This window comes from Gallus gallus, chromosome 7, assembly GCF_016699485.2.
Source record: "Gallus gallus isolate bGalGal1 chromosome 7, bGalGal1.mat.broiler.GRCg7b, whole genome shotgun sequence".
NCBI classification, from domain to species: Eukaryota; Metazoa; Chordata; class Aves; order Galliformes; family Phasianidae; genus Gallus; species Gallus gallus.
In genome coordinates, this window is record NC_052538.1 from 434,709 (window position 1) to 458,612 (window position 23,904).

At 40.1% G+C, this 23,904-nt stretch overlaps 1 protein-coding gene across 2 annotated transcripts; it reads left to right on the forward strand.

Moving 5' to 3' along the window:
• The first annotated feature begins 6,722 nt into the window (after positions 1–6,722).
• Positions 6,723–21,525, forward strand: SLC40A1 (solute carrier family 40 member 1). 2 transcript variants are annotated; one of them, XM_015289163.4, is made up of 9 exons: positions 6,723–6,989; positions 7,138–7,205; positions 7,284–7,368; positions 11,373–11,532; positions 12,362–12,477; positions 12,748–12,874; positions 15,960–16,202; positions 16,690–17,355; positions 18,318–21,525. In XM_015289163.4, the coding sequence occupies exons 2-9, from the start codon at positions 7,189–7,191 to the stop codon at positions 18,635–18,637; spliced, it is 1,734 nt and encodes a 577-aa protein (XP_015144649.1). In that variant the 5' UTR covers positions 6,723–6,989; positions 7,138–7,188; the 3' UTR covers positions 18,638–21,525. The 2 variants fall into 2 exon arrangements, with proteins under 2 accessions (XP_015144649.1, NP_001012931.1); NM_001012913.2 differs by lacking the exon at positions 7,284–7,368.
• Positions 21,526–23,904: the final 2,379 nt, after the last annotated feature.

A 23,904-nucleotide genomic window follows, 5' to 3' on the forward strand; every position in this document is an offset into this window, starting at 1 on the left:
TGATGGGAGTTCCACAGGTTCTCTGGGTGATGTTTTCCAGGATTTGACCACCTTTGCACATAAAAAAAACATATTGTGATTACTAGAATTTCTCATGTTTCTACTTCTATTTCCTCTCATCCTATTGCTGTGCATTTCCTAGAAGAGTCAGACACTGTCTCCTCTGACAACATTAAAGTTCCGCTGAGTTTTCATTTCTCCAGGTTCAGCAGGCCTTGCTCCCTCAACGTCTCCTCTTACACTGTGTGCTGCAGCCTCCTGACCATCTTGGTGGCCCTTTGCTGGACTCACTCCTGTATCTCAATGTCTTTCTTCTCTGGAGAAGACAAAAACCGATCACAGTATTCCAGATGCAGCCTCACAAGTGCCAAATACAGAGTAAGCAATCATTTACTTCACTGGGCCTGCTGGCTACACTCTTATTATCACAGCCCAGGATGGAGATGACCTTTTTTGCTGCAAAGATGTGTTGCTTCATACTCAGTTGCTTCATGTTCAACTTCTTGTCTGCCATGTCCCCCACAATCCCTTTCATCAAGACTCCATCCTAGACAATTGTCCCCCAGCCCGAACTGTTGAATGGAGATATTCCCTCCCAAATGTCAGACTTTGCGTTTTCTTCTGCTGGGCTTTTGTTTAGAAATGTTCACTGCATGTTTTTCATTTTTTTCAGTAGGCTCTTTTACTGAGACTTGATTTCCATAACTAACTATTGGAATGTAACACAATTTATGTCACTGAGCGTAATTGTTCCATGAAAAAAAATGTACTTCAGCCAGGCTTCTGGGTTAGGATAATGCCATCCATTTGGGAGTGCTGGCCATAATAATAGGGTGGAGAAGTATTATAGTAAGATAACAATAAGCTAATAAGTACATTTGTGCTTAAGATATTGAAAAAAAGCTATGCAAATACTGCAAGCCACATTTTCAGTTCCGATGGAGAAATGCCTGCAGAAAGCTGAAAGTGAGTGCTAAGACCACCATTATGGCCAGAGGCTACATCCTTGAAAAACGTCCCGAGGCAGTGAGAGTTTTCTTTTGTCACTGAGCACAGCTGCTTAAATATGTAATGCCAACAAACTCTGCAGACTGCTTTGGATATTAGCAGGGATCTTCCAGGCAGGAAGTGTCTCTGTAATATGATTGAAACCATTGGTGTCAGTAAGGGAACAGAGCGAGTGCTTTCCCCGGTACTTAATTGTTTTAACTTCTCAGATAAATTAGAAAAGTAACTATTTACATGTTTATTCTAGTTAGAGCCATTATAAGAGAAACTGTAGAACAAATTTACTTTCTCGGGTTTTCTATTTAATTTTTCCCCATACTTATAACGTTAAATATGTTTCAATAAAAAATCCTGAGAATGGACAGAGCTTTATATGGGAACAACTGAAACCATAGCTGATCATTAGTAGTGTTAATAAAGTCATCTACCAGGTGACAAGAAGGTATTGAATGGGGCCTGGTGAGTAAAATTACTTTTTCAAAAGCTACGGCTAGAATTTGTTAGAGTTGAAAGCTAAGTAGTTATAGAATGATAGTTAATTAATAGGTGCGTTATTATGAATAATCAATGTAGCACTGGCTCCGAGGGATTATATTAATGATATTGCAAAATGTGAAAAGACTGACTTGTTAATTCCTAATAAGATACAGCAGCTTAGTTAATCACTGTCTTACATCAAGTGCACTCAGGTGGTAGTACAAGTTTTTTTCTCATACCTTAAAATGCAAGCTAGAATATTCTGTGCAGGTTTTGCTAAAGATCTATTTGGCTAAGTGTTGTGTCCCACTGCAGTCCTGTTCACATAGGGTACTACATATGGGCTTCACTCATCTTTGTCCACCTGCAAAACTGGTGCTGACAAAACTGATGGCTTTTGAGGTTGATGTTAGTTTTATAATTGTAGAACAGATTATTTTATTTGCAGGTGTAATCTTATTTTCCCATTTAATTCAAAGCACTTCTTGTACTTTATGCTTTGCCTTCCAAAAAATTAGTTTAAAACTATGGCTAATTTGAATATAAGTGAGTGTCAGCTCCAAAGACCAAACATGTTTACGTAAGGATGATTCTGGGCACCGCAGCCAGAAACCAAAATTAATAGTGCAAATGGATGTCACAGAAGAAGCTCTTCTGAAATATTTTCTTTTTTCTGCTGTGGGATCACTCATACCACAGATAGTTCAGTTCAAACTAATGGAGGCCATAAGAAGCTTTTATTCTCCAGTTCACTTCTGTTCTGAACAGTCTTTCAACACTGTCTTAAATCTAGGATTTTTTTTTTATTTCCCAGAATTTTTAAAATGTGGGTATTTTTCTTGGCACAGAATCAGAATATAATATTACAGAGAAGTGAACAAGGATGTCAAAATCTGACTACCTAAGGATGTGAAGTGTAATCTTCCGTGGGAGTTGCACAACAGAAGAATACCTTCTACTTCCAGTAGGGTGTTTGTTAATAGATACAAATACTTTCTGACCTTCTTTCACTTTTGATTTATCTGCATGTGTCAAAATTCCTGAATGCTGAACTAAAAAGTGAAGCCAAAATTCATAGGTGTTAGAAGGCTGTAGGGAAAATAACAAACCTAAATGTTTTCATATTGCCTACTGAAATATGGACAGGAAACCAAATACTGTTTCTTTAACATCATTGTATGGTTTAGTAACAGAACAGTGACACCCTGGAGGTGACAGATTGCAGCAACTTACAATGAAGAAAACTAAACCAAATGAACCTGGCTTGCAAATAGGCCGTTATCTTACTCTTGAGACTCATTTCAGACTCCTGCTCAATACGAAGTGTTCAAATTCAAGTCAATAATTTTGCACTCTTGAGAATTAATGTTCAGTACACTAGATGGGGTTTGCAGAAATTTTACTGCTGTCATTTAAGTGCGAAACATCCATTTGTTATTGGTAGATCAGGTGTTTTCCTTTAACTTCATTTTTTTCTCAGTTTGTAAAAGATGCTTTCATTATTTGTGTTTTGGGTACAGTGTTTTCTTATGACTGAAAATGATCCAAAAAAAAAGGAGTCTCTGAAACACCTTGTCATGGATAACAGCATTTTGAACAAGTTGGTTTGTTCACTAGCTGGACCATCACTTCCATTGCAAACGTCTTGGATTTAGCATGTAAACACAGAGCTGATTCAGCCTTCTGATCTGGAATTTTGTATAAGCTATATCAGTCATATCCCACCCAAATAAACTGCTAAATTCTGAGTTTGCTAGAACTTCTAAATGGCTCCCTTACAAGGGTTTGTCACAGGCATCCATCACTGGTAGTGGGGTACCAGCAGGTACATAACACCATGAATCTTATAGAAAGGTGGGAGGGATTAGACATTTTCTTAATGTAGATTAGTATGTGTAGATATTCAGGTTATTTAAATATTAGTGAAAATACTGTTTTTTTAGTCAAAAATCTCTGAATGGAGAGCATAAAACCTAAGAAACCTAGGAGACTTTTCTCCAGCTCATCCCCACCTGGTTCTCTGTACAAATGTTGTGCAAGCTCCGGACTCTGAATGTCAGCTGGTACGGAGATGTTAGTTCTGAGAGCTGGATGGATGGGCTTGTAAGCAAGAGAGCCACAGCGCTCCACTCCTGCGTCATGGCAGGGACCAGTTTGGTCAGGGGTTCTGTGCTTCACCCTCCAAAAACCTTCTTGTGTAAACTTATGAGTAAAAAACCACTTTGCACATGAAGAGGCGAGACTTTATGAAGAATGGTAGCATCACAATAATTAAACTTCATGAAACCTCTCAGCTGAGTGTAATATCTGAGCTTACACGAGTTCTTTCACCATTATTCACACCTCTTTGGTTGTTTCCAAGATGACATTTGTTGGAAGTACTTTGTAAAATTGCTCTTGCTCTAGATTTGGAAGGTCTATTCTGCGAGCACAGAAACCAACTGCCACTGACGTGGGCAGTGCTTTAACGCCGAACATATTCTTTCTTATTTTTCAAGACGTGTCTTTCCTGGAAGTGTGTCTTTAAATATCCTTTGCATCATTTTTATGCACTTACCCACTGCTAAAACGTTTTCTGTTGTTGACATCTTGTAGTCGAGTTGTTGTCCCTTTTGCCAGGCAGGTTAAATGTAGGGTGACTTTCTTACTTATGGACAGGTGTTTCATTAGAAACATTTTGAAGAAAGTTTATGTCTTCTGAGTTAAAATCTTGGTAGATTTAATCTGAAGCTTAAAAATTCTCAGCTATTCCAGTAGTTACATTTCTTTGTTCTTCATAACTAGAGAGACAACATCAGTCATATTCTGAAGAAAGCGGAAGGAATTAAAAGACTTTTTATCCACTGAAAAAATTTGAGTGGGAAGGCTATAACATAAATACAGGTTTTGGTGATTCATGTGCATCTCCAGAGGTAGGCTATAAAGAGTTGAGGGATTTCTATTAAGAATGAAATGCCTTTGTAATAGCTACAATCACAGCTAATAGAAATTCTGAAAGGGTTTTCCTCACTTGAAAAACAAACAAATCAAAGATGAATTATTTTCAGGCTGTCTAATAATCTGGAAAAGGTAATAATGAAATAAGTAATTACATCTTCCTAGGGAAAAGCAGAGATGTAGGTAAGTTAATAAGTAGGCTGGGGTTGGCCTTGCAATAGAAGAGGCTTCTGGGTTGCCCACAGACGTGTACGTTCCAGTGAATGGTGGAAAGCCAGCATTATCTGCATAGCAAGGTTGTCCTATAGCTTTGGTCAATCCTTGCAAACTGAATCCATGGTTTCTGCACATACTGGTTGCCCTTGTTGTAAAGGAAAATTTGAACCCTACTGTTTATAACCTCTGAAAACTGAGTAACTATTATTTGCAGACTTTCTGCATCTAAAGACATCTTTCAGCACAAAGGAAGGGCCTCGTGTCTCCAAAGTCTCACTTTCTTTTGGTCTTCAATGACACTCTCTCAGTGGCAATTAGTCAGGCCTGGGCTCAAATCCATGGCTTTCCAATTATGTAAATTACTGCTGTAAGAATGCTGAGTCTGGTCTACACCAAGTAAAACAGGTAACTCCTCTTGCACAGCTATAAAACACCTCCCCAAATGCATCTGAAATCTGTAAATAGTGTGCTGTATTAGGTACACTAGCTGGCAGGCTCGGTCAGAGCCCAGATCCGTCTCATTCAGTTACTAAATTGTATCAGCAACCAGAAATGCCACTGGGTACAGGGATGGAAAAGGTGCCGGTCAGCTGTGTTGCTCTGTATGGATCACACAGGCATCTCTCAGTGTTGCTACGGAGCTCACTGCTTAAGGTGCAAAGCACTTAGGTGCCGGAAGAACGCAGAGCTAATTCAGTGCCTCTGCTTGCAGACGCACCTGAGCTGCCGAGGAAGGTGCAAGGACAGGCAGCTGAGAAATGGACATGACACTAGTTCAGTATCAGTTGATTTTGATATACTGTAGATTATTTATGTAATACAGGATATTAAAATGTGAAGTTTTAGGAAAATCTTAGGAAAGATTTTAGGATTTTTTTTTTTTTTTTTATCTGTTAGTAAAGAAGAATACAGTTTAAGCGGTATGTCTGTGCCAGGCTGAGAAAAGATGCTGTACTTTTCCTAAGGAGAGCACCATGAGAAGGAGCACCATGAGAAGAAGCACCTAACTTGTCTAGGATGGCCAATCCCATTAAAGTAGTAATTTTAGGCTTTCTATGTTTATATGAATTTTTGTTTGTGCTATTTTTTACCAAGGTAGTTCCCTTTATGCAAAGGATAAACTGTGAGTCATGCATAGAAAGTCATCTAATTAATACAACAAATACTTTGAACAGGGTCACAAGAGTGGCACAACCAGAACAGACTATTGGTCTATTATGTAAGACATTTGGTGGCCTACATAGTAGGGGAAAAGGGGAAAAAAGATTTTACACTTGTAGGAAGGAACTTTGCAATACTACACGATGAAAATGTATTATTTCAGCCCTGGTAAGCAGGAGCAGTCACAAAGTTTTCAGGACAGAACAGATGCTCCTCAAATATTTTCAGAGGATCCTCACATTCTGACTATTTTTGACTATTTTCTAAGTCTATAAAAATGCTATTTTTGGTGGTGGCGAGAGGAGAGGAGAGGAGAGGAGAGGAGAGGAGAGGAGAGGAGAGGAGAGGAGAGGAGAGGAGAGGAGAGGAGAGGAGAGGAGAGGAGAGGAGAGGAGAGGAGAGGAGAGGAGAGGAGAGGAGAGGAGAGGAGAGGAGAGGAGAGGAGAGGAGAGGAGAGGAGAGGAGAGGAGAGGAGAGGAGAGGAGAGGAGAGGAGAGGAGATCTCACGGTAGGAAACAGGTGGCTTGATCTAAGCTAGCATCAAACGAATGGATTCACCATCTTCATTAGAAGAGCAGCTTATTTCAGCGAAAATGGCTTACTTTGTCTATTTTGCCTTTTGAAAGCAAAGAATTGGGAGCACTGTCATTTACAGGCGTGAGAGCCACAGCCTTGCGATACTCGGTGCTTATCTTACAACTTCAGCTTCCTGAAGCGTTCTAGTATTTGAGAATCTCGCGTTTTGAAAGATGCCAGGAAAAGGGGGCAAGGAAGGAGCAAACCAAACGAGAACGCCGCGAGCCACGGGCGCCGGTGCTGCCCGGCCCGCCGCGGAGCGGAGAGCGGGGCCGCCCCGGGGCGGTGCGGGGCGGAGCGGGGCGGTGCTCGCCGCCGCCTACAAAGCGCGGCGCGGCGGCGAGCCCGGAGCCTTCGCGCTTCCGGCAGAGCCGCGCCGAGCCCACCGGGCCGGCGCTGGATTCTCCGCGCCGTAGGGTCCCGTCGGCAGCGGCGCATAAGGCTAGCGCTTTCCGACTTCAGCTACAGTGCTAGCTAAGTCGGGGAAGGCAACACGGAGAGAAGCCGCGCGTCCCCCCTTTTCTCCCTTTTCTCCTCCCGTTGTTGCGCCCCGGCGGAGCGGGCCGGCATGGCGCGGGAAGCCGGGCCGGCGGGAGAGCGGCAGCGGCGCTGCGGTCAGTGCGCGGCGGCGGCCGGCGGCCCGCGCTCGGCTGCCGGCAGCGGAGGGAGTGGGGGGCGGGCGAGGCGCCGCGGCGGGTCTTGAGCGACGCGGTCAGGGAGCCGCTGCCGGCCGGCCTCAGCCTCTGTGTCTTTCTCGTTTAGGAGCCTTGGTTGGCTATTTCACGTCTGCAAAGTTTCTGCTTTACCTTGGACATGCGCTGTCCACTTGGGTAAGTGGAATGCTGGCCTGCTGGAGGTGGGGTGGTGCTGATCCGTCTCTGACTTACCTGCGTGTTTTCGGCACTTAGCAAGAAAGGGTCGCAGAACAGCGCTACGCCTCCGAGGCAGAGGATTTGCTACTGCACGTTGTCGTCGAAAGATTTTGTAACCCTTGTAAGATACATAGTTGTATGCTTAGCTTCTAGTAGCGCACAGAAGAGCAGTGCTCACAGTTTTATGAGGGCCCGATTCGTTATCTGCAGTATTCTGCTTTCTTTTATGCTTTAAGTAATTACAGAACCAGTGAGGTTCAATGTGGTGTAAGTTCAGAGTGAAAGGTGTGAGGTATAGTCCAGTGTAGGATGTGAATGGTAGCCCACCGCGGCATGGACTCAGAGGGCTCCTACTGCCTGCACTTAATGGTAGGAAATACTTTCAGTAGCAAACCTACTGAGTGCCAGTTTGCTCTGTCAGATGCTACTAAAATGCTTTCTCTGTGTACTAAAACAGCTTACTGTGCCAGTTCTTACTAACTTGAGGTTACAGTTCGATAATCTGAAAATACAAACAAAAAAAAGAGACTCTGATTCTATATAATAAAATCAAGAATCCATATAGCCTTGTAGTATAATCCTAAAGCTGCTTCAGTTGGATTCATTCAAGAATAAGTGTACAATTTTCTCTATCATTCCCTGCTTTCTTTCCAGCCCTGGCTGTGGGCTGGATGGTGGTGCGCTCTGTGCAGCACAGGGCAGATTGCTGCTGCACAGCTGTACTACCATGTGCCCCACTGGCAGCACCATGCTTCCACCAGCTTGACAGATCATATTGGTGCTTCTGTTAATGGGAGGGTTATTCTGCTTGGAGCAGAATTGGATGCTTCTTTAAAAAAGAGTGTTATCTTAGCTATTATTAATGCTTCTGAAGAAGCTACGTGACAGTGTATGATTGGTTTGCTCTTCTGTAGAGTCCAGGGCTGTTATCTGCAGCAGCTTGTTGGTAATGCCAGCAAGTTGCTTAACTAGCAGTGCTGGAGGCCTGGCTGGGAGCTGGGCAGTGAGGCTACTCCCAGGAGGCCAGGAGAGGTGACAGAGGGGAGCTGGGAAGCAGTGGCGTTGTGCCCTGACAGATATGGGCTGCAGGGTGTGTGTTCAGCTGGTTAGCAGTGTAAGTAGTACACTCCTCATTCCAGTGTATTTTCCGTTGTGCTGAAAACCTTGACTTAAAACAAACACGCACACAAAAAGACCCAAATCTGCTGAAACAACAGAAATACAGCTTGTTATGGCAGCACTGTTGCAGGACTGCAGCTTCTGTATGTTCTAAACTTTAGTGTGTTAGTCTTAACAGGAGCAGCCAGCAAACACCTTTCTCTTCAGAGCTTAAACTACTGCATGCCTTTGTTCTGAACTATGTCCACAAGTGGAAATGTTGTTTTGCTCTGACTGAGAGAGCTTATTTGGCTTCCTTGTTACTAAGCCATTCCCAAATACAGACAAGCTGTAAATGATTAAATATCACCTCTTCAGATTTGAACCAACCCTGGCATATCTTTTTGGCTCTTGTAAGTAAAATGTTTGAATGTGTGCTTGGCTTCAGAGGACTGCTTTGCTGAACTGGTGACTGAGACCTTCTGCTGTTGCCTTTAGGTACTTAACTCACTTCTGTCTGTTGCTCAGGACTAAAGGAACAGAATCAAGCTGTCTTTGCTGGGTGATGCTGGGCCTCGTGCTTGTCAGGAGCGTAGCAGTGACTCCTCAGCACAGTCTGTGGCTCTGCTGGCCTCAGGAGTCTTGTCAGCAGGCAGCCTGTTTGCCCTTAAGTCTGGGGCAGCGTTATAGGCATGCAGTCTGGCTGCGTAACGAGAATTCTAAGAACAGAAGAGCAAGACATATTTTTGAGAGGCTGGTGAAGCTGAACAACTGTAGTTATATTAGACTTGAAATATTGACATTATGGAAAGTAGGATTAAGTTATTTAAGGCTTGACCAATTTCTGAAGGCAGTACTTAATGTTGAAAGTAAGTTTGAGCTTGAAATTGCATACCAGCTTAAAACCTCTGTAATTTGCTAATACTATTCTTCTGCAATGCTGACTTATCTTACTTGCTCTTCAAGCCTTTTAGTTACTGAAAAAAAAACTTGTGTTTCCAGGTAGGGATAGTTGTAGTTGTCCAAAAGTTTGCACTGTGGCTGGCCTGTTCACATTAGTCTGGCTAAATGTTGGTTAGGGATGAAGAGAGTTCCTAGGCTCTGTAAATGAGTTCTGTAGCAGAATCATGATCTTGCTGCAATCAGGGGAGTCTTCCTATGAATATGACATGAAATTGGGTTTCTCCCTCTGACAGTAATGGCTGTCCCTGCTACCTTTCATGCACTTCAGTGCTTGTTAATTTACTTTCTCTTCAGAATTCACCAACTGAAACATCTCTGTGTAGAGAAAAAGGCAGCAGTTTCTATTATGAAATTTGAATGTTAATGTATTATTTTGACTTACTCTTCCAGCTTAAGAAAGCGTTAATCATGCAAATCATAACTGCATGTTCTGTAAGTGGACGGGAGAAATTTTGTTTTCGTGAAATTGTAGTGCAGTTCTTTTTCTGCCCGTGGATAAGGAGATGTGTTTAAACAAATTGAAGAAACCTCCTTCAGATGACTCCATTAACATTACAAGGCAAATTCTTTGCATGTCTCTGTGTTACGCTGAAGACTTTAATCTAACTATCTGCAATTATTTTGACCATACAAATAGCGCATATCTTATATCTCTTTATCTCTGCATTACGTGATAGTTAGATGTGTCAGGCTTCTGCTTTGTTGGAGGCTTTCTTTTGCATCTTCTTCCCCAACCCGTTAGAATAGCCTTATAGCTTTTTTAGTCTGGGAAGAGGAGGCTTGGGAGAACTTATTGCCATCTGCAGTGACCTGGAATGAAGTTGTGGTGAGGTGGGGGGAATAGCCTCAAGTTGTGCAAGGGAGGTTTGGGTTGGGTATTAGGAAAAACTGCTTCTTCAAAAGAGTGGCCAGGCACTGGAATAGGCTGTCTGGGGAGGTGATGGAGTCACCATCTCTGGAGGTGTTTAAGAAACATTTAGATGCTATACTAAGGGATATGGTTTGGTGGGGGAATATTGGTAGTAGGTGGACAGTTGATCTTAGAGGTTTTTTCTGATCTCTAAGATGATCTAAGAGGTCTTTTCTGACCTTAATGATTCCATGATAATATTTGAGGTTCTTAGAAACTTGTACTATTTGCTATTTCACATAGCAATTGCTCCTTTTAGATAAGACAACAGAAGAAAACAGTTTTGTCTCTTATCTATGAAAGACTAATGTTAGGTATCCGTATGAAACAAACAGTCCTAGAGTGAATAAAGCTATTCTGTACTGTACTTAAAATATGCTTAGAAATGTGAGATTGCAACTCCCATTATATGACCATGTGAAAACCTTTATGTATTCATTAGCAAGCCACAGGTCTCTTTGGTAACAGATCTGAAGGTGTTTTGAGTAGTATGAAAATTGTCACTTACATACATTTAGCTTTTGGAGTTTTTCTGCCTGTTGTTTTGGTACCAGTAACATGCAAGTTTTGTGTTGCAAGCAACAGTGCTGCTATAGGCCAAACAAGCTCTGGTATTTGATCTCCTAGAAGTATGCCAGTTTTGGCTATTAAAAACAAAAAAAACAAACTGAAGTTAACTTTTAGTGATGTTGAGGACAATGCTGAACCTTTGATTTGTGACTTGCTTTGACTTGACTTGCTTTTGTTTTTTAAAAAAGCATTTAATGAGTATTATCAAGTATTACATTGTGTTGATAGTCATTAAATCTGTTGGTAACACAAGATCTGCTGGATGCTTTGTGCAAGTTTTGAGTCTTGTTAGGTGTGGCTGGTAGCAGATGTGGTTCTGTATTATCAAGAATTCCAAATATGTAGAATTTTTATATTTGAGCTTAAGTTTGTACTGCATTTGATTAGTACAGATGATCTTAGTGATGCTGGGATAAAATCAATGGTAACAGGATGTGTTTGTCAAAAAAGCCCACTCCTATGTGTGTAATGTATCTGATACTTTTCATACAGATATTTTTCAGGGCATTAATAAAATATTCAACTAGTATGCTTGAAAAGTAGGAATATTAATGCTGTGTGTGTACTTTCTGTTACTCTTAAAGGGAGATCGTATGTGGCATTTTGCTGTGTCTGTATTCCTGGTTGAACTTTATGGAAACAGCTTGCTCCTGACTGCAGTCTATGGACTGGTTGTGGCGGGATCGGTTCTTCTTCTGGGAGCCATTATTGGAGACTGGGTGGACAAGAACTCGAGGCTCAAAGGTTAGATGTCCGGGGAAGGCTATTTACTTAAAGACAGACTGAATTAGTGTCAAAAGGCAAAGCTGTTAGAGTTAACTTCTGAAATCAAGTATGAGAACTGGGCTTGCTCAGCTTATTGAGGATAGCGATTGAGAGTGGTAATAATCATAAAAAGTTTCAAAGACGGGAGGTGGCTGGTTTTGTTTGTGATATATTTGCTATTTAGGTAAGCTTGTACATTATCTAGAGATATAGAAATGTAGGGGATAGAAGCCACGGGTTCATGTAAAAACTGCAGGCAAACTTCTTTAGTCTAGTACTAGCATAGCATGTGTTATGTATGTCTTCTGTCTAGATTAAAAATGTCTTCCACTTGCTGCAAATGCAGTATGCTTTCAATTGGACCTAAGTATATTTTTAAACTAGACTAGAGTATAATGGCAAGTTCTTCATACGTACTGGCACTTGCCAAGGGTTTACGTGCTAGAATCACTTCCGTGCTACTCTGTAGATAATTACAGAAGCTTAAGCTAAGCCTTTTATCCCTTTAAAATTGTGTCAGTGCCTAAATAGTTGTGGGTTTTGTTGTTGTTGTTTTTTGGGTTTTTTGACTGGGAAGGCTTAATTGGATACTACTTAAGTTGCGAAGTTTCATCAGACATAAGCTGATTTTCTAAAGCAATTGAAAATTCAAAATCAAAAGTGTAATACATTTGTATCTCATATTTGAGTGAGCAGGATAGGAAGCTAAAAATGCCTAAAGAATCTTCACATATTTCTTAATTATAACTTTTGTAATTTTATTTTTTTTATGTTAATGATTGTTATTCTTTGTTTTGATTTAAAACAGTGGCCCAGACCTCCTTGGTTGTTCAGAATGCATCTGTCATCCTATGTGGTATTATCCTGATGATTATCTTCTTGTTTAAGACGCAGCTTTTGACCTTATACCATGGATGGCTTCTTGTGAGTGCTCACATTTGTTAATAAGGAAATAATGTATGTAGAACTTTATTGGAGAGGCAAATAAAACTTGGAGCTAGTTAGGGAAACAAATGACTGTTTTCTTTTAGGAACTATAATCAGACTTGATCATGTTGTCTGAAGAGTAATGGTAGAACAGTAACAGTGGAATCTATGATGCAAATGTAAAAGTCTTTTCTGGTTTTACAAGGTAGGAGTGAAGATCCCTTTATCGCTTTTCTCACCTTCTGACTTTTCCCCCCATTTCTCTAGACGATGTGCTATATCCTGGTTATCACGATAGCAAATATTGCTAATTTGGCCAGCACTGCCACAGCGATCACAATTCAGAGGGACTGGATTGTTGTGGTTGCAGGGGAAGACAGAAGCAAACTGGCAGGTGAAATGCATTGCCTTTCTAATATTTTAAATTGTCTTACTTTCCAAGATTGACTTCAGTCTAGAGTTTTATGGAGGATAGAGCATCTTTGAGTTCGTGGTACTATGAGAAAACAGCAAGTAAAAAAAGGGCAGCCTTTATTTCACCCCATGCTCTGAACTATATTTACAGAGATTAGAAGCTGCTGTTGTGATTACAACTGTTTGGTAGCCCTAAACTTTTTTTGTCCTTGTTTCAGTCCAACTGCAGCTTTGTCAGAGGAAATCTTTCTTCTTGTTGACTAAATAAACATGTACTGCACTCTTAAGTCAAATATCCAGTGTTTAATAGGAAAGCTATTTAACTTTCAGGAACTTAAAGCCAAGTGTTGCAATACTTTATTTTTAGGTCCCTGGAATAAACTGTGCTGTGTAACGGGGCTCCTTACATAGGGATCAAAGAGAGGTACATAGGATTGAAGTCCAGAACAGTCAAGTACGTGGATCGGGAAGCTGCAGATAGGAAATACTGTGCATACAGCTGTATCTGAAATTCCATGTTTCTCCAGCATTAGGTGTTGAATTCACTAAGAAAACTTCTTCAGTTGTACCTGATTACTCAGTATTCCTTTGACATCTGATTCCTTTAACATCAAAAGTCCAGACTTAATATTTACAATGCCAAAAAAAGATTTTTTCCGTTTTTCCCCCTTTCTTGCACGGTGGTGTGGCATTATTAGGAGATCAAATAAGTTTCTCTGCCAATTCTGCTGCAGTGTGTCATTCTTTATGCTATTTGGACACAGTGGACCTGACTGCCCTTTGCTGAAGAGTACTCGTAGCAGCAAGGCAATTCACACTAAAGAATGTGTGATTGATCTTTGGCTATGCTGCTACTCTGATAAATAATATAAGCCTGGCAAGTGGCATCTTTTGCGATGAACTTGGGTATGCTTTAGGGGCTTTGAATCTTTCTAATACAGAGACAAAAATCTTCACAGACAGAGGAACTGATACTGAAGTGCCAGCAAGGCATAGAGCAGCTTGACCTTGCTAAGACATTTATAGCTCCTTGGGGTAACGAAAGAACTGAAAGTTCTGAGTCTGAGATGATTCTGGAGCTTGGATAACTCTGAACTTGGCAACATTTCAGCTTCTGGATTTTAATTCTGTAGGAAGCTTCCTAAATGACTCATATTACAGATTTATTCTTCATATCTTTAATGAAGGAATTTTACTTTATCAAAGCATCCAGGAGAGATCAGCCATTAGGTGCGTGAAGTGTATACTTTGGAATGAAAGTGAGACAAGTTCTCCACCAAAGTCTTATACAGATCTTGCAGTGCCTTTCTAGATCATGCCTTTTGCAGAGCAACAGTGCTGTTAACTTCCTTTATGTGTGTGAATCACAAGTGGAAAAGTCTGATCTGTCCTTAGGAGCTTTGAAGTTCCACTGGTTCTCATTAACCTTTCTTCCTGGGTTAATTCTTATTCAGCAAATCATGTCTCCAAACACTGTACTCCTGCACATGAGATAAGGTACAGGCCACACCTTCAGACAACTGCTGCATGGGAGGCACTCCTGCTTCTGTGTTACTTCACAGCTTCAAATAGTTTCATGACCACTACATTCTGTATTGAAAATTGAGGCAGGATGTTACTGGAAATTCTGTTGCAACTCAAATTGAAAAACAATATATGAAAGCAAAAACTAAGTATCTTGGTTCACCAAATTTGTTTAAAAGCAAATTTCTCTCAGACTGGATAGGGTTGTTTTATCTTGAATCATAAGAGATCTTCAAATTGCATTCAATTCAAATAAAGAAGTGCCAGTGCTGACTTTGCAGGAGATGCTGTTGTCCCTCTGTATACTGTTAGATTTCTTCGAAGAGTAGCCTTAGTTCAAAAATTTAGTAAAAGAGGCAAGTACTAATTGCCTTGTCTGTCCCTTTTTCCTTGTTCCTCATGATCTTTTTTTTCATTCACTCAAGTTACTTTGTAGCTCTCATGAATTTGGAAATACTAACCTTATCCAAAAAAAGGAAAGCTTTGTTATTGGAGGTTTTTAAGCCAAATATTTTGCAAGACTCTTAACTCGTTCATCTTACCAACAGTTTCACTGATATTTAAGTACTGAATGGACTTTGAATTCTATACTGAATAACCTAACTGTATGTTTGAATGACAAGGAACAATTCTTGACATACTTAGTAAAACAGCTTTGTATTGTTAACTTAATTTCCCTTTTATAAACTTTATTTTCACAATAGGACTCTGAAATCAGTTTATGTACTTCTAAGCGGTTCAGTGCCCTAGTGTGCAGAAAAGCATAGAGCATTCAGTAGCTCTTAAGGGCAGAGCAGTGGTGCCATTCATTGGGAGTCAGAAGCAACTTAGAGGGTGTGATGGCTGAAGCTGATTTGCTGGCAAGTATTTCATCATTCCCAGTCAAATGTAAGGTGCATTCATGCTAAGAATGGACTTCTTGTTTTGACCTAAACATCCAAATGTGGAACAGAAGGGAGGGAGGACTTTGCTCAGTAAGTTCTGAGTAAGTGTACAGCTGCCATCTATCAATGTGACTCGATAAGAAAATTTCAAGCCATTTCAAAGGTCTGCTGCTATCACATTGGGTGCTGTGGTCACCAGTTATTAGAAATAAATGGAGGGAGATTGTAGTTACTAAAATTACCTTTCTGGGGATGAATTCTACAGTGTATGGTTTCTGGAGTTGTGTATACGGTGTTTGAATGATAGAGAGACTCAGGATTTCGTAGCGTCACTTGAATGCAAAGGTAACTGGTGGTCTTGTGAAAGTTTCGTTTACCTGCAGGAAAATGCTTCCACTCTAAGCCCAGAATCCTGAACATGGATTTAGGCAAAACTTAAAGAGGAGAGGTCTGGCTCAGGAACACCTGGATTGGTCTCAGTGCATTCAGACGCTGGAACACTTGAAAGGAGTCTGTAGCGAATTTCTATTCGTACTGAAGTCACTTGAAATTGAGTCCAGACTTCTTAGCTTGATGTGTGTATATGTGTAGTTCTCAAATATGTTGGTGAATATTTTGCGATAAATGTTCAGCAATTTTGTATAATCATTCTGACAGATATGAATGCCACAATACGAAGAATTGATCAATTGACCAATATCTTGGCCCCGATGGCAGTTGGTCAGATAATGACATTTGGCTCCCCAATGATTGGTTGTGGATTCATTTCTGGCTGGAACCTGATGTCGATGTGCGTGGAATACCTGCTGCTATGGAAGGTTTATCAGAAAACTCCTACTCTGGCTCTCAAGTGTTCAAAAGTTGAAGAATCAGAACTGAAACAACTGAATATAAAGAAAGGTATCAAAAGCAGAAATGTAACTGTTCAAATCCACACCATTCTTGCCACATCGATCACTACTACGCTACCATAACACAATATTGACAGATGTTTAAGTATTTCCTGCTTTCTCTGGTTAGTGCATTTAAGCTTACAAAACTCTAGCTAGCATTAGATGGTATTTTAATAATGTGCATGAAGTAAATACATTTCTTATGGAAATAGAGCATTCAGTAACAAATTTGTTAGTTGAAGCATTCTTCAATATGCTTCTTTCTTACCAGAGTTGCGCTGAAGAAGCAGAAATTTTAACTGATAAAGAAACTTGGCTTGATCGTACTGTCTGGGTCAGATTTAAGACACCTTATCAAAGTAGGGGAAGGCTGATGACCAAATTTAACTGTTGCATTTCTGAAACGGTGAACTTACTGCAAACACTTGTCTTGCAGTTCATACTTTGTAGTTTTTTGGCAGGAATGTATCTAACGATTGCATTTCTGTTTGCAGAGAATGACATGAAACCTGCTGAAGGAGTGCAGTTAATTGTTGAGAAAGATGTAACTGGCTTTGAGCCCCAACAGGAGAAGGAAGTTGGCTGCGCTGCCCGAATTGCTGAACCTTTCATCACATTTCGTGATGGATGGGTTGCATACTACAACCAGCCTGTGTTTCTTGCAGGCATGGGTCTTGCATTTTTGTATATGACTGTTCTGGGCTTTGATTGCATTACTACAGGCTATGCATACACTCAGGGTTTGAGTGGTTCTGTGCTAAGCCTCCTGATGGGTGCCTCAGCAATCACTGGCATCATGGGAACGGTAGCTTTCACTTGGCTTCGTCGCAAATGTGGCCTGATCCGCACAGGTCTTATTTCTGGAGTTGCCCAGTTATCCTGTCTGGTCTTATGTGCCATCTCTGTATTCATGCCTGGAAGTCCTCTGGATTTGACTGTTTCCCCATTTGCTGACATCAGTGCCAGGCTGTTTGAAAATGAGCCATTACCTACTATTGCATCTCCAGGAGGTGAGCCTGAAGTGGCTTTTGCAACTGGAATGCCCAACTTGTTAAACGGGTCTACTACTCCTGCTTACGCTGACCCAGAGATGAGTCCTGAGCCTGTGCCTTTAATCTCTGTTAGTCTCCTATTCGCAGGAGTCATTGCTGCTAGGGTTGGTGAGTATTATGTTGCTATTAACATCTGATGTATTGAATGCCTTTAATTCTAGAACCTGCAATACCTGCCAACAAAGTGCAAACCTGAGTTTAGAACTGTAGGCTACAGTGGAAGTGTTGCATTACAAATCTAAGATGAATTAATGACATCTAACATGCAAATGAAACACTCTTCCATTATTATTGCTGGTGCAGAGGCTGCAGTTCTAATTTCTTGTGTATCATTCTGCTCTAAATTGGAAAAAATGTCACACTTGCAGGTGACTGTGTTCTTTTTTTTGAAGGCTTGCCTTCCAAAAGATCATCTTTACTTCCCAATCAAATGAAACTGTTTGACAGGAAACAGCTCCAAACATCTATGCAATAAATACCTTCAGTTTTCAGTTTACCAGATTAGTCCACTAATTAAACGAGTAGACTAATCTTTAAACTTGTGACCAGCAAAGGAGTTCAGAAGGAACTGTGATTGGAATGATAGCTTGATTTTTTTTTTTTAGATTTTCTTATTTTTCTTATTTTTTATAAATTAATTGACAGATAATCTAGTATTAGTATTGTAGAACTTTTGTACCCTGTAAGAAATCCTGTGGCTTTTGCTGGATTTTGCAGGAAGAAAATACATGGGTCACATGTAGGAATGGTTTTGCAAGGTAAACTTTCTGTAAAATAGCTATTGCAGATGAGCAAAACATTGTTAATAGATGTGATGAAGCAAGATGTGACAGGAAAGTTCATGTGTTGAACTGTAAGTACTAGTTCAGGAAATGTAGTAAAGCAAAACAAATGGCTCTTGCCTGTGCCAGTGTGAAATCCATTTTCCTCTGAAGGGAGGTTAGTTTGACCTGAGTTGCGTATTTCTAGCCAAAGTGATTGTTCCTAAGCATGAATTACATTGTATCACAAATGAAAGCTTACCTTGAGAAGCTCTGTTAGATGCATAACTGAGTGTTTTTCTTCCATAGGCCTTTGGTCCTTTGATTTGACTGTCACACAATTGCTCCAAGAAAATGTGGCGGAATCTGAAAGAGGCATCATAAACGGTGTCCAAAACTCCATGAATTATCTTCTTGATCTGCTGCACTTCATCATGGTCATCTTGGCCCCCAATCCAGAAGCTTTTGGCTTATTGGTGCTTATTTCTGTGTCTTTTGTTGCGATGGGCCACATAATGTACTTCAGATTTGCTCAGAAAAGCTTGGGAAAACAAATTTTTGCTTGTTGCACTCCTGATCCCAAAGCAGTTTCTGATAGTTCACTGCCTGGTAATACCTCTACTGTCTGAAAGGATCCACTTCTCTTACTAACTTCCTACATCAATATCATGGTGAAGCACATATTGCCTTTTGTGACCGTGCCTAAGGTGTTTCTCTAAAGTTGAATGCATAACTTGAGCATGTAAGGAAGCCTTCCTAAGAGAACTCACTGGTCTTAAAGAAGCCCACACAAGTGTTTTCATTTTCAGCCAGGGACAACTTGATTGGATCTTGACATCTGGTATTTCAAAGGAGAGCTAGAAGTCAAATCCAGTGTTTGATTATGAGATAATGTTGAATCTGTTCTTGTGTGCTGCCCCGTGATACTGTTTAGCAGTTAAACATAGATACTTTTCCATGAATTCCAAACAACTATTTTGCTTATTGAGCAAAAAAGACTTATTTTTTGCTTTAGAAAAGCTTGATGTGCCATGTTTGGTTTTGTTTTTCCCCTTTCCATAAACTTGTCCTGTTCCATGTATTGCTCCCCTTGCCTTCTTAAAAGGCCTAAAGTGTCCGTCTTGGTTTCCTGAAGAGAACTCCTTTGTTCTGATGTTTTCTTGGAAGAGATGTCTAGTATTGTATTTGTTCTGGTTTAACTTTACAGAAACACCGGTATCGTTGGGTTTTTTTTGCATGTTTTCTCCAAGTTAGAGTAACTATAGGTACAAGATATTGTATTACAGTGTTGCACTTCATAGAGTAGAATGTAACCTCATTTTAGCAGAAGCTACTAATATACTGTAACATTATAAAGCATGGCTTTTTTTTTTTTAAGTTGCGAATGACAGATCTGCTCAGGTTTGATGTAGCAGAGAGTTCTAAGGTCAGGAGTACTGGTACAGAAAAGCTAAAGTCTAGGCTAATTTAGCCTTTGCTTCAGAGTATAAGCAGCTTCAGTTTATTTGACATGCTATTGTATTCAGAAACCCCATTCAAGTGTTAAGTATTGGAAAATAATGTGTATTCCAGGCAAAAGAAATTAAGTGGATTACTTGCATTTATCTGTTTTACATCTATGTGAGCTTTGACTTGTTTAGAACAAACAAGTGAGATGTTGGATTGTGTGGCCCTCTAATGCAGCTTAAGAGAAACAGAATGATTTATCCCTCTGATCTAGAAGTTGTGTTAGTTGACCCTACATGTGTGCTAACACAATGCTTTTAGAGTCACTAGCCATTTGTGCACTTTGAAAACTATTCTAAGCACTTTCAGTACAGTTGAACCTTCTAGTGTTCTGAGTTTGTCTATGATAAGGCAGTATGACTTTGAAATATAAAGCTTTGTGAAATGTTCCTTTGCAAAGCTATAAGAAATATGCAAAACCATGAAGGATATTTTTCACATGTTGCTGAGGCATCTTCTAAGTGACATCACTTCTAAGGTCTTTTATTTTAGGTACCGTCCATAACACAGTCATCTATGTTGCCAAACCTCATCCCTGGAATGTAAGACTGTAAACTCCATTAATGTTAAAGGCATTACATCGGGCTGTATCTAGGCCATCTAAAAACTGGTAATGATTACCTAAATAGAAGGTAGAAAACCTCTAGTGGCTTTTGTCTCACAGTATTCTGCAAGGGGAATGAAAATGAATGAATGGGAATCCAATATACAACCTATTTGTAGCCCTCAGAATTCTATAACTGTAAAGTAGTAATTTTTCTCTTCTAATGGACCAAAACCAATCATTACTGATATGTTATTGAAAGGTTCTCAGGGATATTTTCACTAGGTTTATAATTGTTTATATTTTGACCAAGATTTAGGATTTTGTTTTAATGTAATAAAGGTAAAATATGTAAATTAAAGAGCATTAAAATCTGTGACTCAATCCTGTGTAAATTCTTAAGGTAAAAGGGAACTGTGCTGTCAGCAGAGCTTGAGTCAGAAGTGAAATAAAACAAACTTAACTAGATCTGTAGAATACAGATGCCCAAAGAATTGACTTTACAGTGTGTAGTAGAAGAGTAGGATTGAACCAGTAGGGTATTTTCAAGTAGTAAATGTCTGATTTTCCAAATATGTTGTCTTGTTTATGTAATATAAATTTTGATCAGTTTTTAATATTGCTTGATATAAACAGAGGTAGTCTGAGTGTCTCTATACTGTACTTCAAGGAAAACCCAAATGCCAGCATGCATATATATGTATAAAAATATATATATGGACTCGCTGTCCTCCAGGGAATCAAAGGTAGAAATGCAGTTCCTTGGGGGCTGCCCTCCAGGGACACACAGGGAAATAGACCTGGGAGCTTCTTACTTCTTCTCAAAGTGGTGTTTTTGTTTTTAGGATCATTGTAGCCTTATTTCAGTAGAATAGTGGGTTTTTCTGTTTGTTTGTTTTTTTCCCCACAAATAGTCCCACTACGTGTTGCAGCCTGGATCTCAAACCAAAGAAGTAGTATTGAGAGGGGGCTGGTCCTTCATATTTTGTATACATACTGTTCCTAGGATTTGTATGTACAGGTATATGGCTGGAAGGCAAGACAATCCTAAAAGGCAGGATAGCAACATGGATGTTAGCTTTTGTGAGGAATAATGAGGTCTAAATTGTGAATACAGTATGCTTTGGACCAAATTGGGAGTGAGATGTTCAAAAACCAAATGCTGCTTGAGCACAACAATGTGTATGTCTTTAAAACGTACCCAGACACCTGTACTGATAAGTGCTTTGAAACGATGTGGAGCCTGAAGTCTTACTTAGCAAGACTTTCATTAAGTAAGCATTTTTGGCCTTGTATTTATTTATTTTTTAAAATGTCCTATTTGGATGAAAACTGCCCTTAAAATGTACACACTAAAAATCAATATTTCCGAAATTGCCTATTTTGTTATACAACCTTATGCTGGACATAGTACTGATTTATGTATTAATCTTGTTAAAGCTAATGAATAAATTTGCATTAAAAATATTTGTACGGTGTTAATCAGTTTATGTGCATCCTGGTGTGCTACATCAAATACTTTTTCCGTAGATGAAGGTTTTCCATAGTGATGGGATGGAAACTCCAACAAATAGCACTGAGGAGGAAGGAAACAGCAAGTTTCGGTTTTAATCTTGAAAAATGCATCAACTGAGTACTTTGTGCAGGGCTTCTGCTCTATAAGGTGTGTGATTGCTTGTAATCAGTCTAGGGAAGGATGCTGCTCTTGCTTAATAGGATTTTCCTGAATCAGTTCCATTTTACCCTGCAGAGTTTTCTAGAAAGATATCTTTGTGTTGCCCTCAGTTACGTTATACTACTGGGAAAATGAGAATTATTAGCTGAAAAAAGCCCTCGATTTTTTTCATTTGGTGGTGTCAGTGTTTTTCAATGTTTAGATGTTCAAATTTGGAAAAGTTGAGTTTGCAAAGGCTCTGTGGAATTCAGTGCTCAGCAGCCAAAGGTAGAATGAGTGAAGGTAAGTGCTGCTCCACTTGTTTGGTGTGCTGCTTTGTGCACTAGGTAGTGTAGATGCAAGCCATGCCTGTGGAAGGCAAAGTATATTGCATACTACATACTTAAATATTTTGCCTTGGAATAGTTAATTGTTTTTATTTTTATAATAGGTTTTTCAAACCTAGCACTGATGATTCGGTGGCTGAAAATTCAATCTTAATACAATATGACAAATAGAGTGAATTCCATCCCTGCAGTTTAAATGAGCTAATTCATCTGCTTAAATTGGCACAGTGTTCATTTCCTGTTGTTCTCGAAGACCACATGTTTTCATGTAGTGTTCATTTCACACTGAGCAGAGGTTTCTTTCAGAGCCTCACTAGTGTTGCAATGCATAGTTTTTGAACTTGGTCCACGAAAGACCACAATGTGCAGATAAATCTTCTGAAAGAAACCAAGCATTTTGTAACAGAAATGCACAGCCAATTCCAGTCTTTCATTTCAAGTACCTTACAATGCTGTTGAGCTTTAAAAACTAGCAGGTATTACTGAGTTAATACCAAGTCATAGGCTTGTCACAAGTCTGAAACTGCACAAGATTACAGGAAAACCTGAAGTACTTCAATGTAAAGACTAATATTTCTGCTGAAGAAGAATGCCACTGATAGACTGAAGTAGACATAACTTTTCTGAAACTAGTTCTGTGGAGATCATACGGTTTTTCTATCTGCTTCAAAGTCAACCACTTTTCACATCTACCAGGACCTGTATTTGCCATCCATACGGTTCTCTTGCACTGAGTGCTGGTGAAGCTAGTGGTTCATGTTAGCGTGCTGGTAATTAGTACTCTCTTACCTCTGTACTCATGTTCTTTTTCCTCCATGCTTGTGCTATTACATACATGCTGTAGTAAGCACTGCAGGATTAAATAAGAGGATTTTGCTCCCGGAGTAAGGCTGTGCCTCTGGCTTCTGCTTTAAATTTTGTTATGCTGAGGAGCAGAAAAAAATGGACACGGATGTTTGCTTAAAGACTTACAAAGTGTATGTACAAAGTGCAAACATTTCAGTAATGCTTTTTCAAATACTTTGGCTTGTCCTGTCCTTGTGTGGGTCAATATTTCTTTCTAGTTAAACTTTTATTGCATTTGGTCATAAGCATGCAACCACATGCCTTCCACTCTATTCTAGGTAGAGAAAGATGGAGCAATCTGTTTTCACACAGAGTTTGAGTTCTTACTCCTTTGTAAATGCTCAAAAAGTAACTTGACTTATATTTAGGTAATCAATTTGACTCCTTTGGCAGATAAGAGAAGGAGAATGTACAGTAGATGTTGTTGATAGGGCTTCAGCAGAAAACTATGCATTACTCCTTTAGACAAAGTAAACAGTCTCTCCAAATAACAGCAAAAGGCTTTTTGAAGATGTATGGTTTGATTCAGAAAACACAGCTAGTTGCTGGTTCACAGTACAACTTGTAGCATGTCATCATCCCCATAAGACCATGTCAGAGCCTGGAAATGTTTTCCTCAAGTCAAACTAACTGAGCATGGCTTTCTATGTCCGTGTGTCCTAGGCAGTAGCTGTACCTCTTAGCCCGTGTTGTGCAATCCTAGCTCTTCCCCCTGCTCTCATGGTGCTCCTCTGGGCCCCTTGCTATCAGCAGGGCCAAGCAGGGCACAAACTCATCCCTCTTTTCTTTAGGAGCGTTGTGCGTGCAAGTGCTCGTGGGCTGATTAGCCAGCAGCCAGCACAAACAGGGCAGAGTCCTGTGCTTGCACCTCTCTGGGAGGGGAGATGTCCCGTACCTGCCCTCTCCTCAGCCACTGATTCTCACGTAACTGCTAATGGGTTTGAATAACTTTCTCTTTCATCCCGTGTAGATGAAATTACCCAATTGGTCAAAGACCTG

What these genes read in the sequence shown, in the direction of transcription:
- SLC40A1 (NM_001012913.2), top strand. Translation starts at nt 6,944, where the DNA reads ATGGCGCGGGAAGCCGGGCCGGCGGGAGAGCGGCAGCGGCGCTGCG. An exon ending in TATACCATGGATGGCTTCTT is followed by an intron (nt 12,478 to 12,747) that starts GTGAGTGCTCAC and finishes CCATTTCTCTAG; the next exon opens with ACGATGTGCTATATCCTGGT. An exon ending in AGACAGAAGCAAACTGGCAG is followed by an intron (nt 12,875 to 15,959) that starts GTGAAATGCATT and finishes TCATTCTGACAG; the next exon opens with ATATGAATGCCACAATACGA.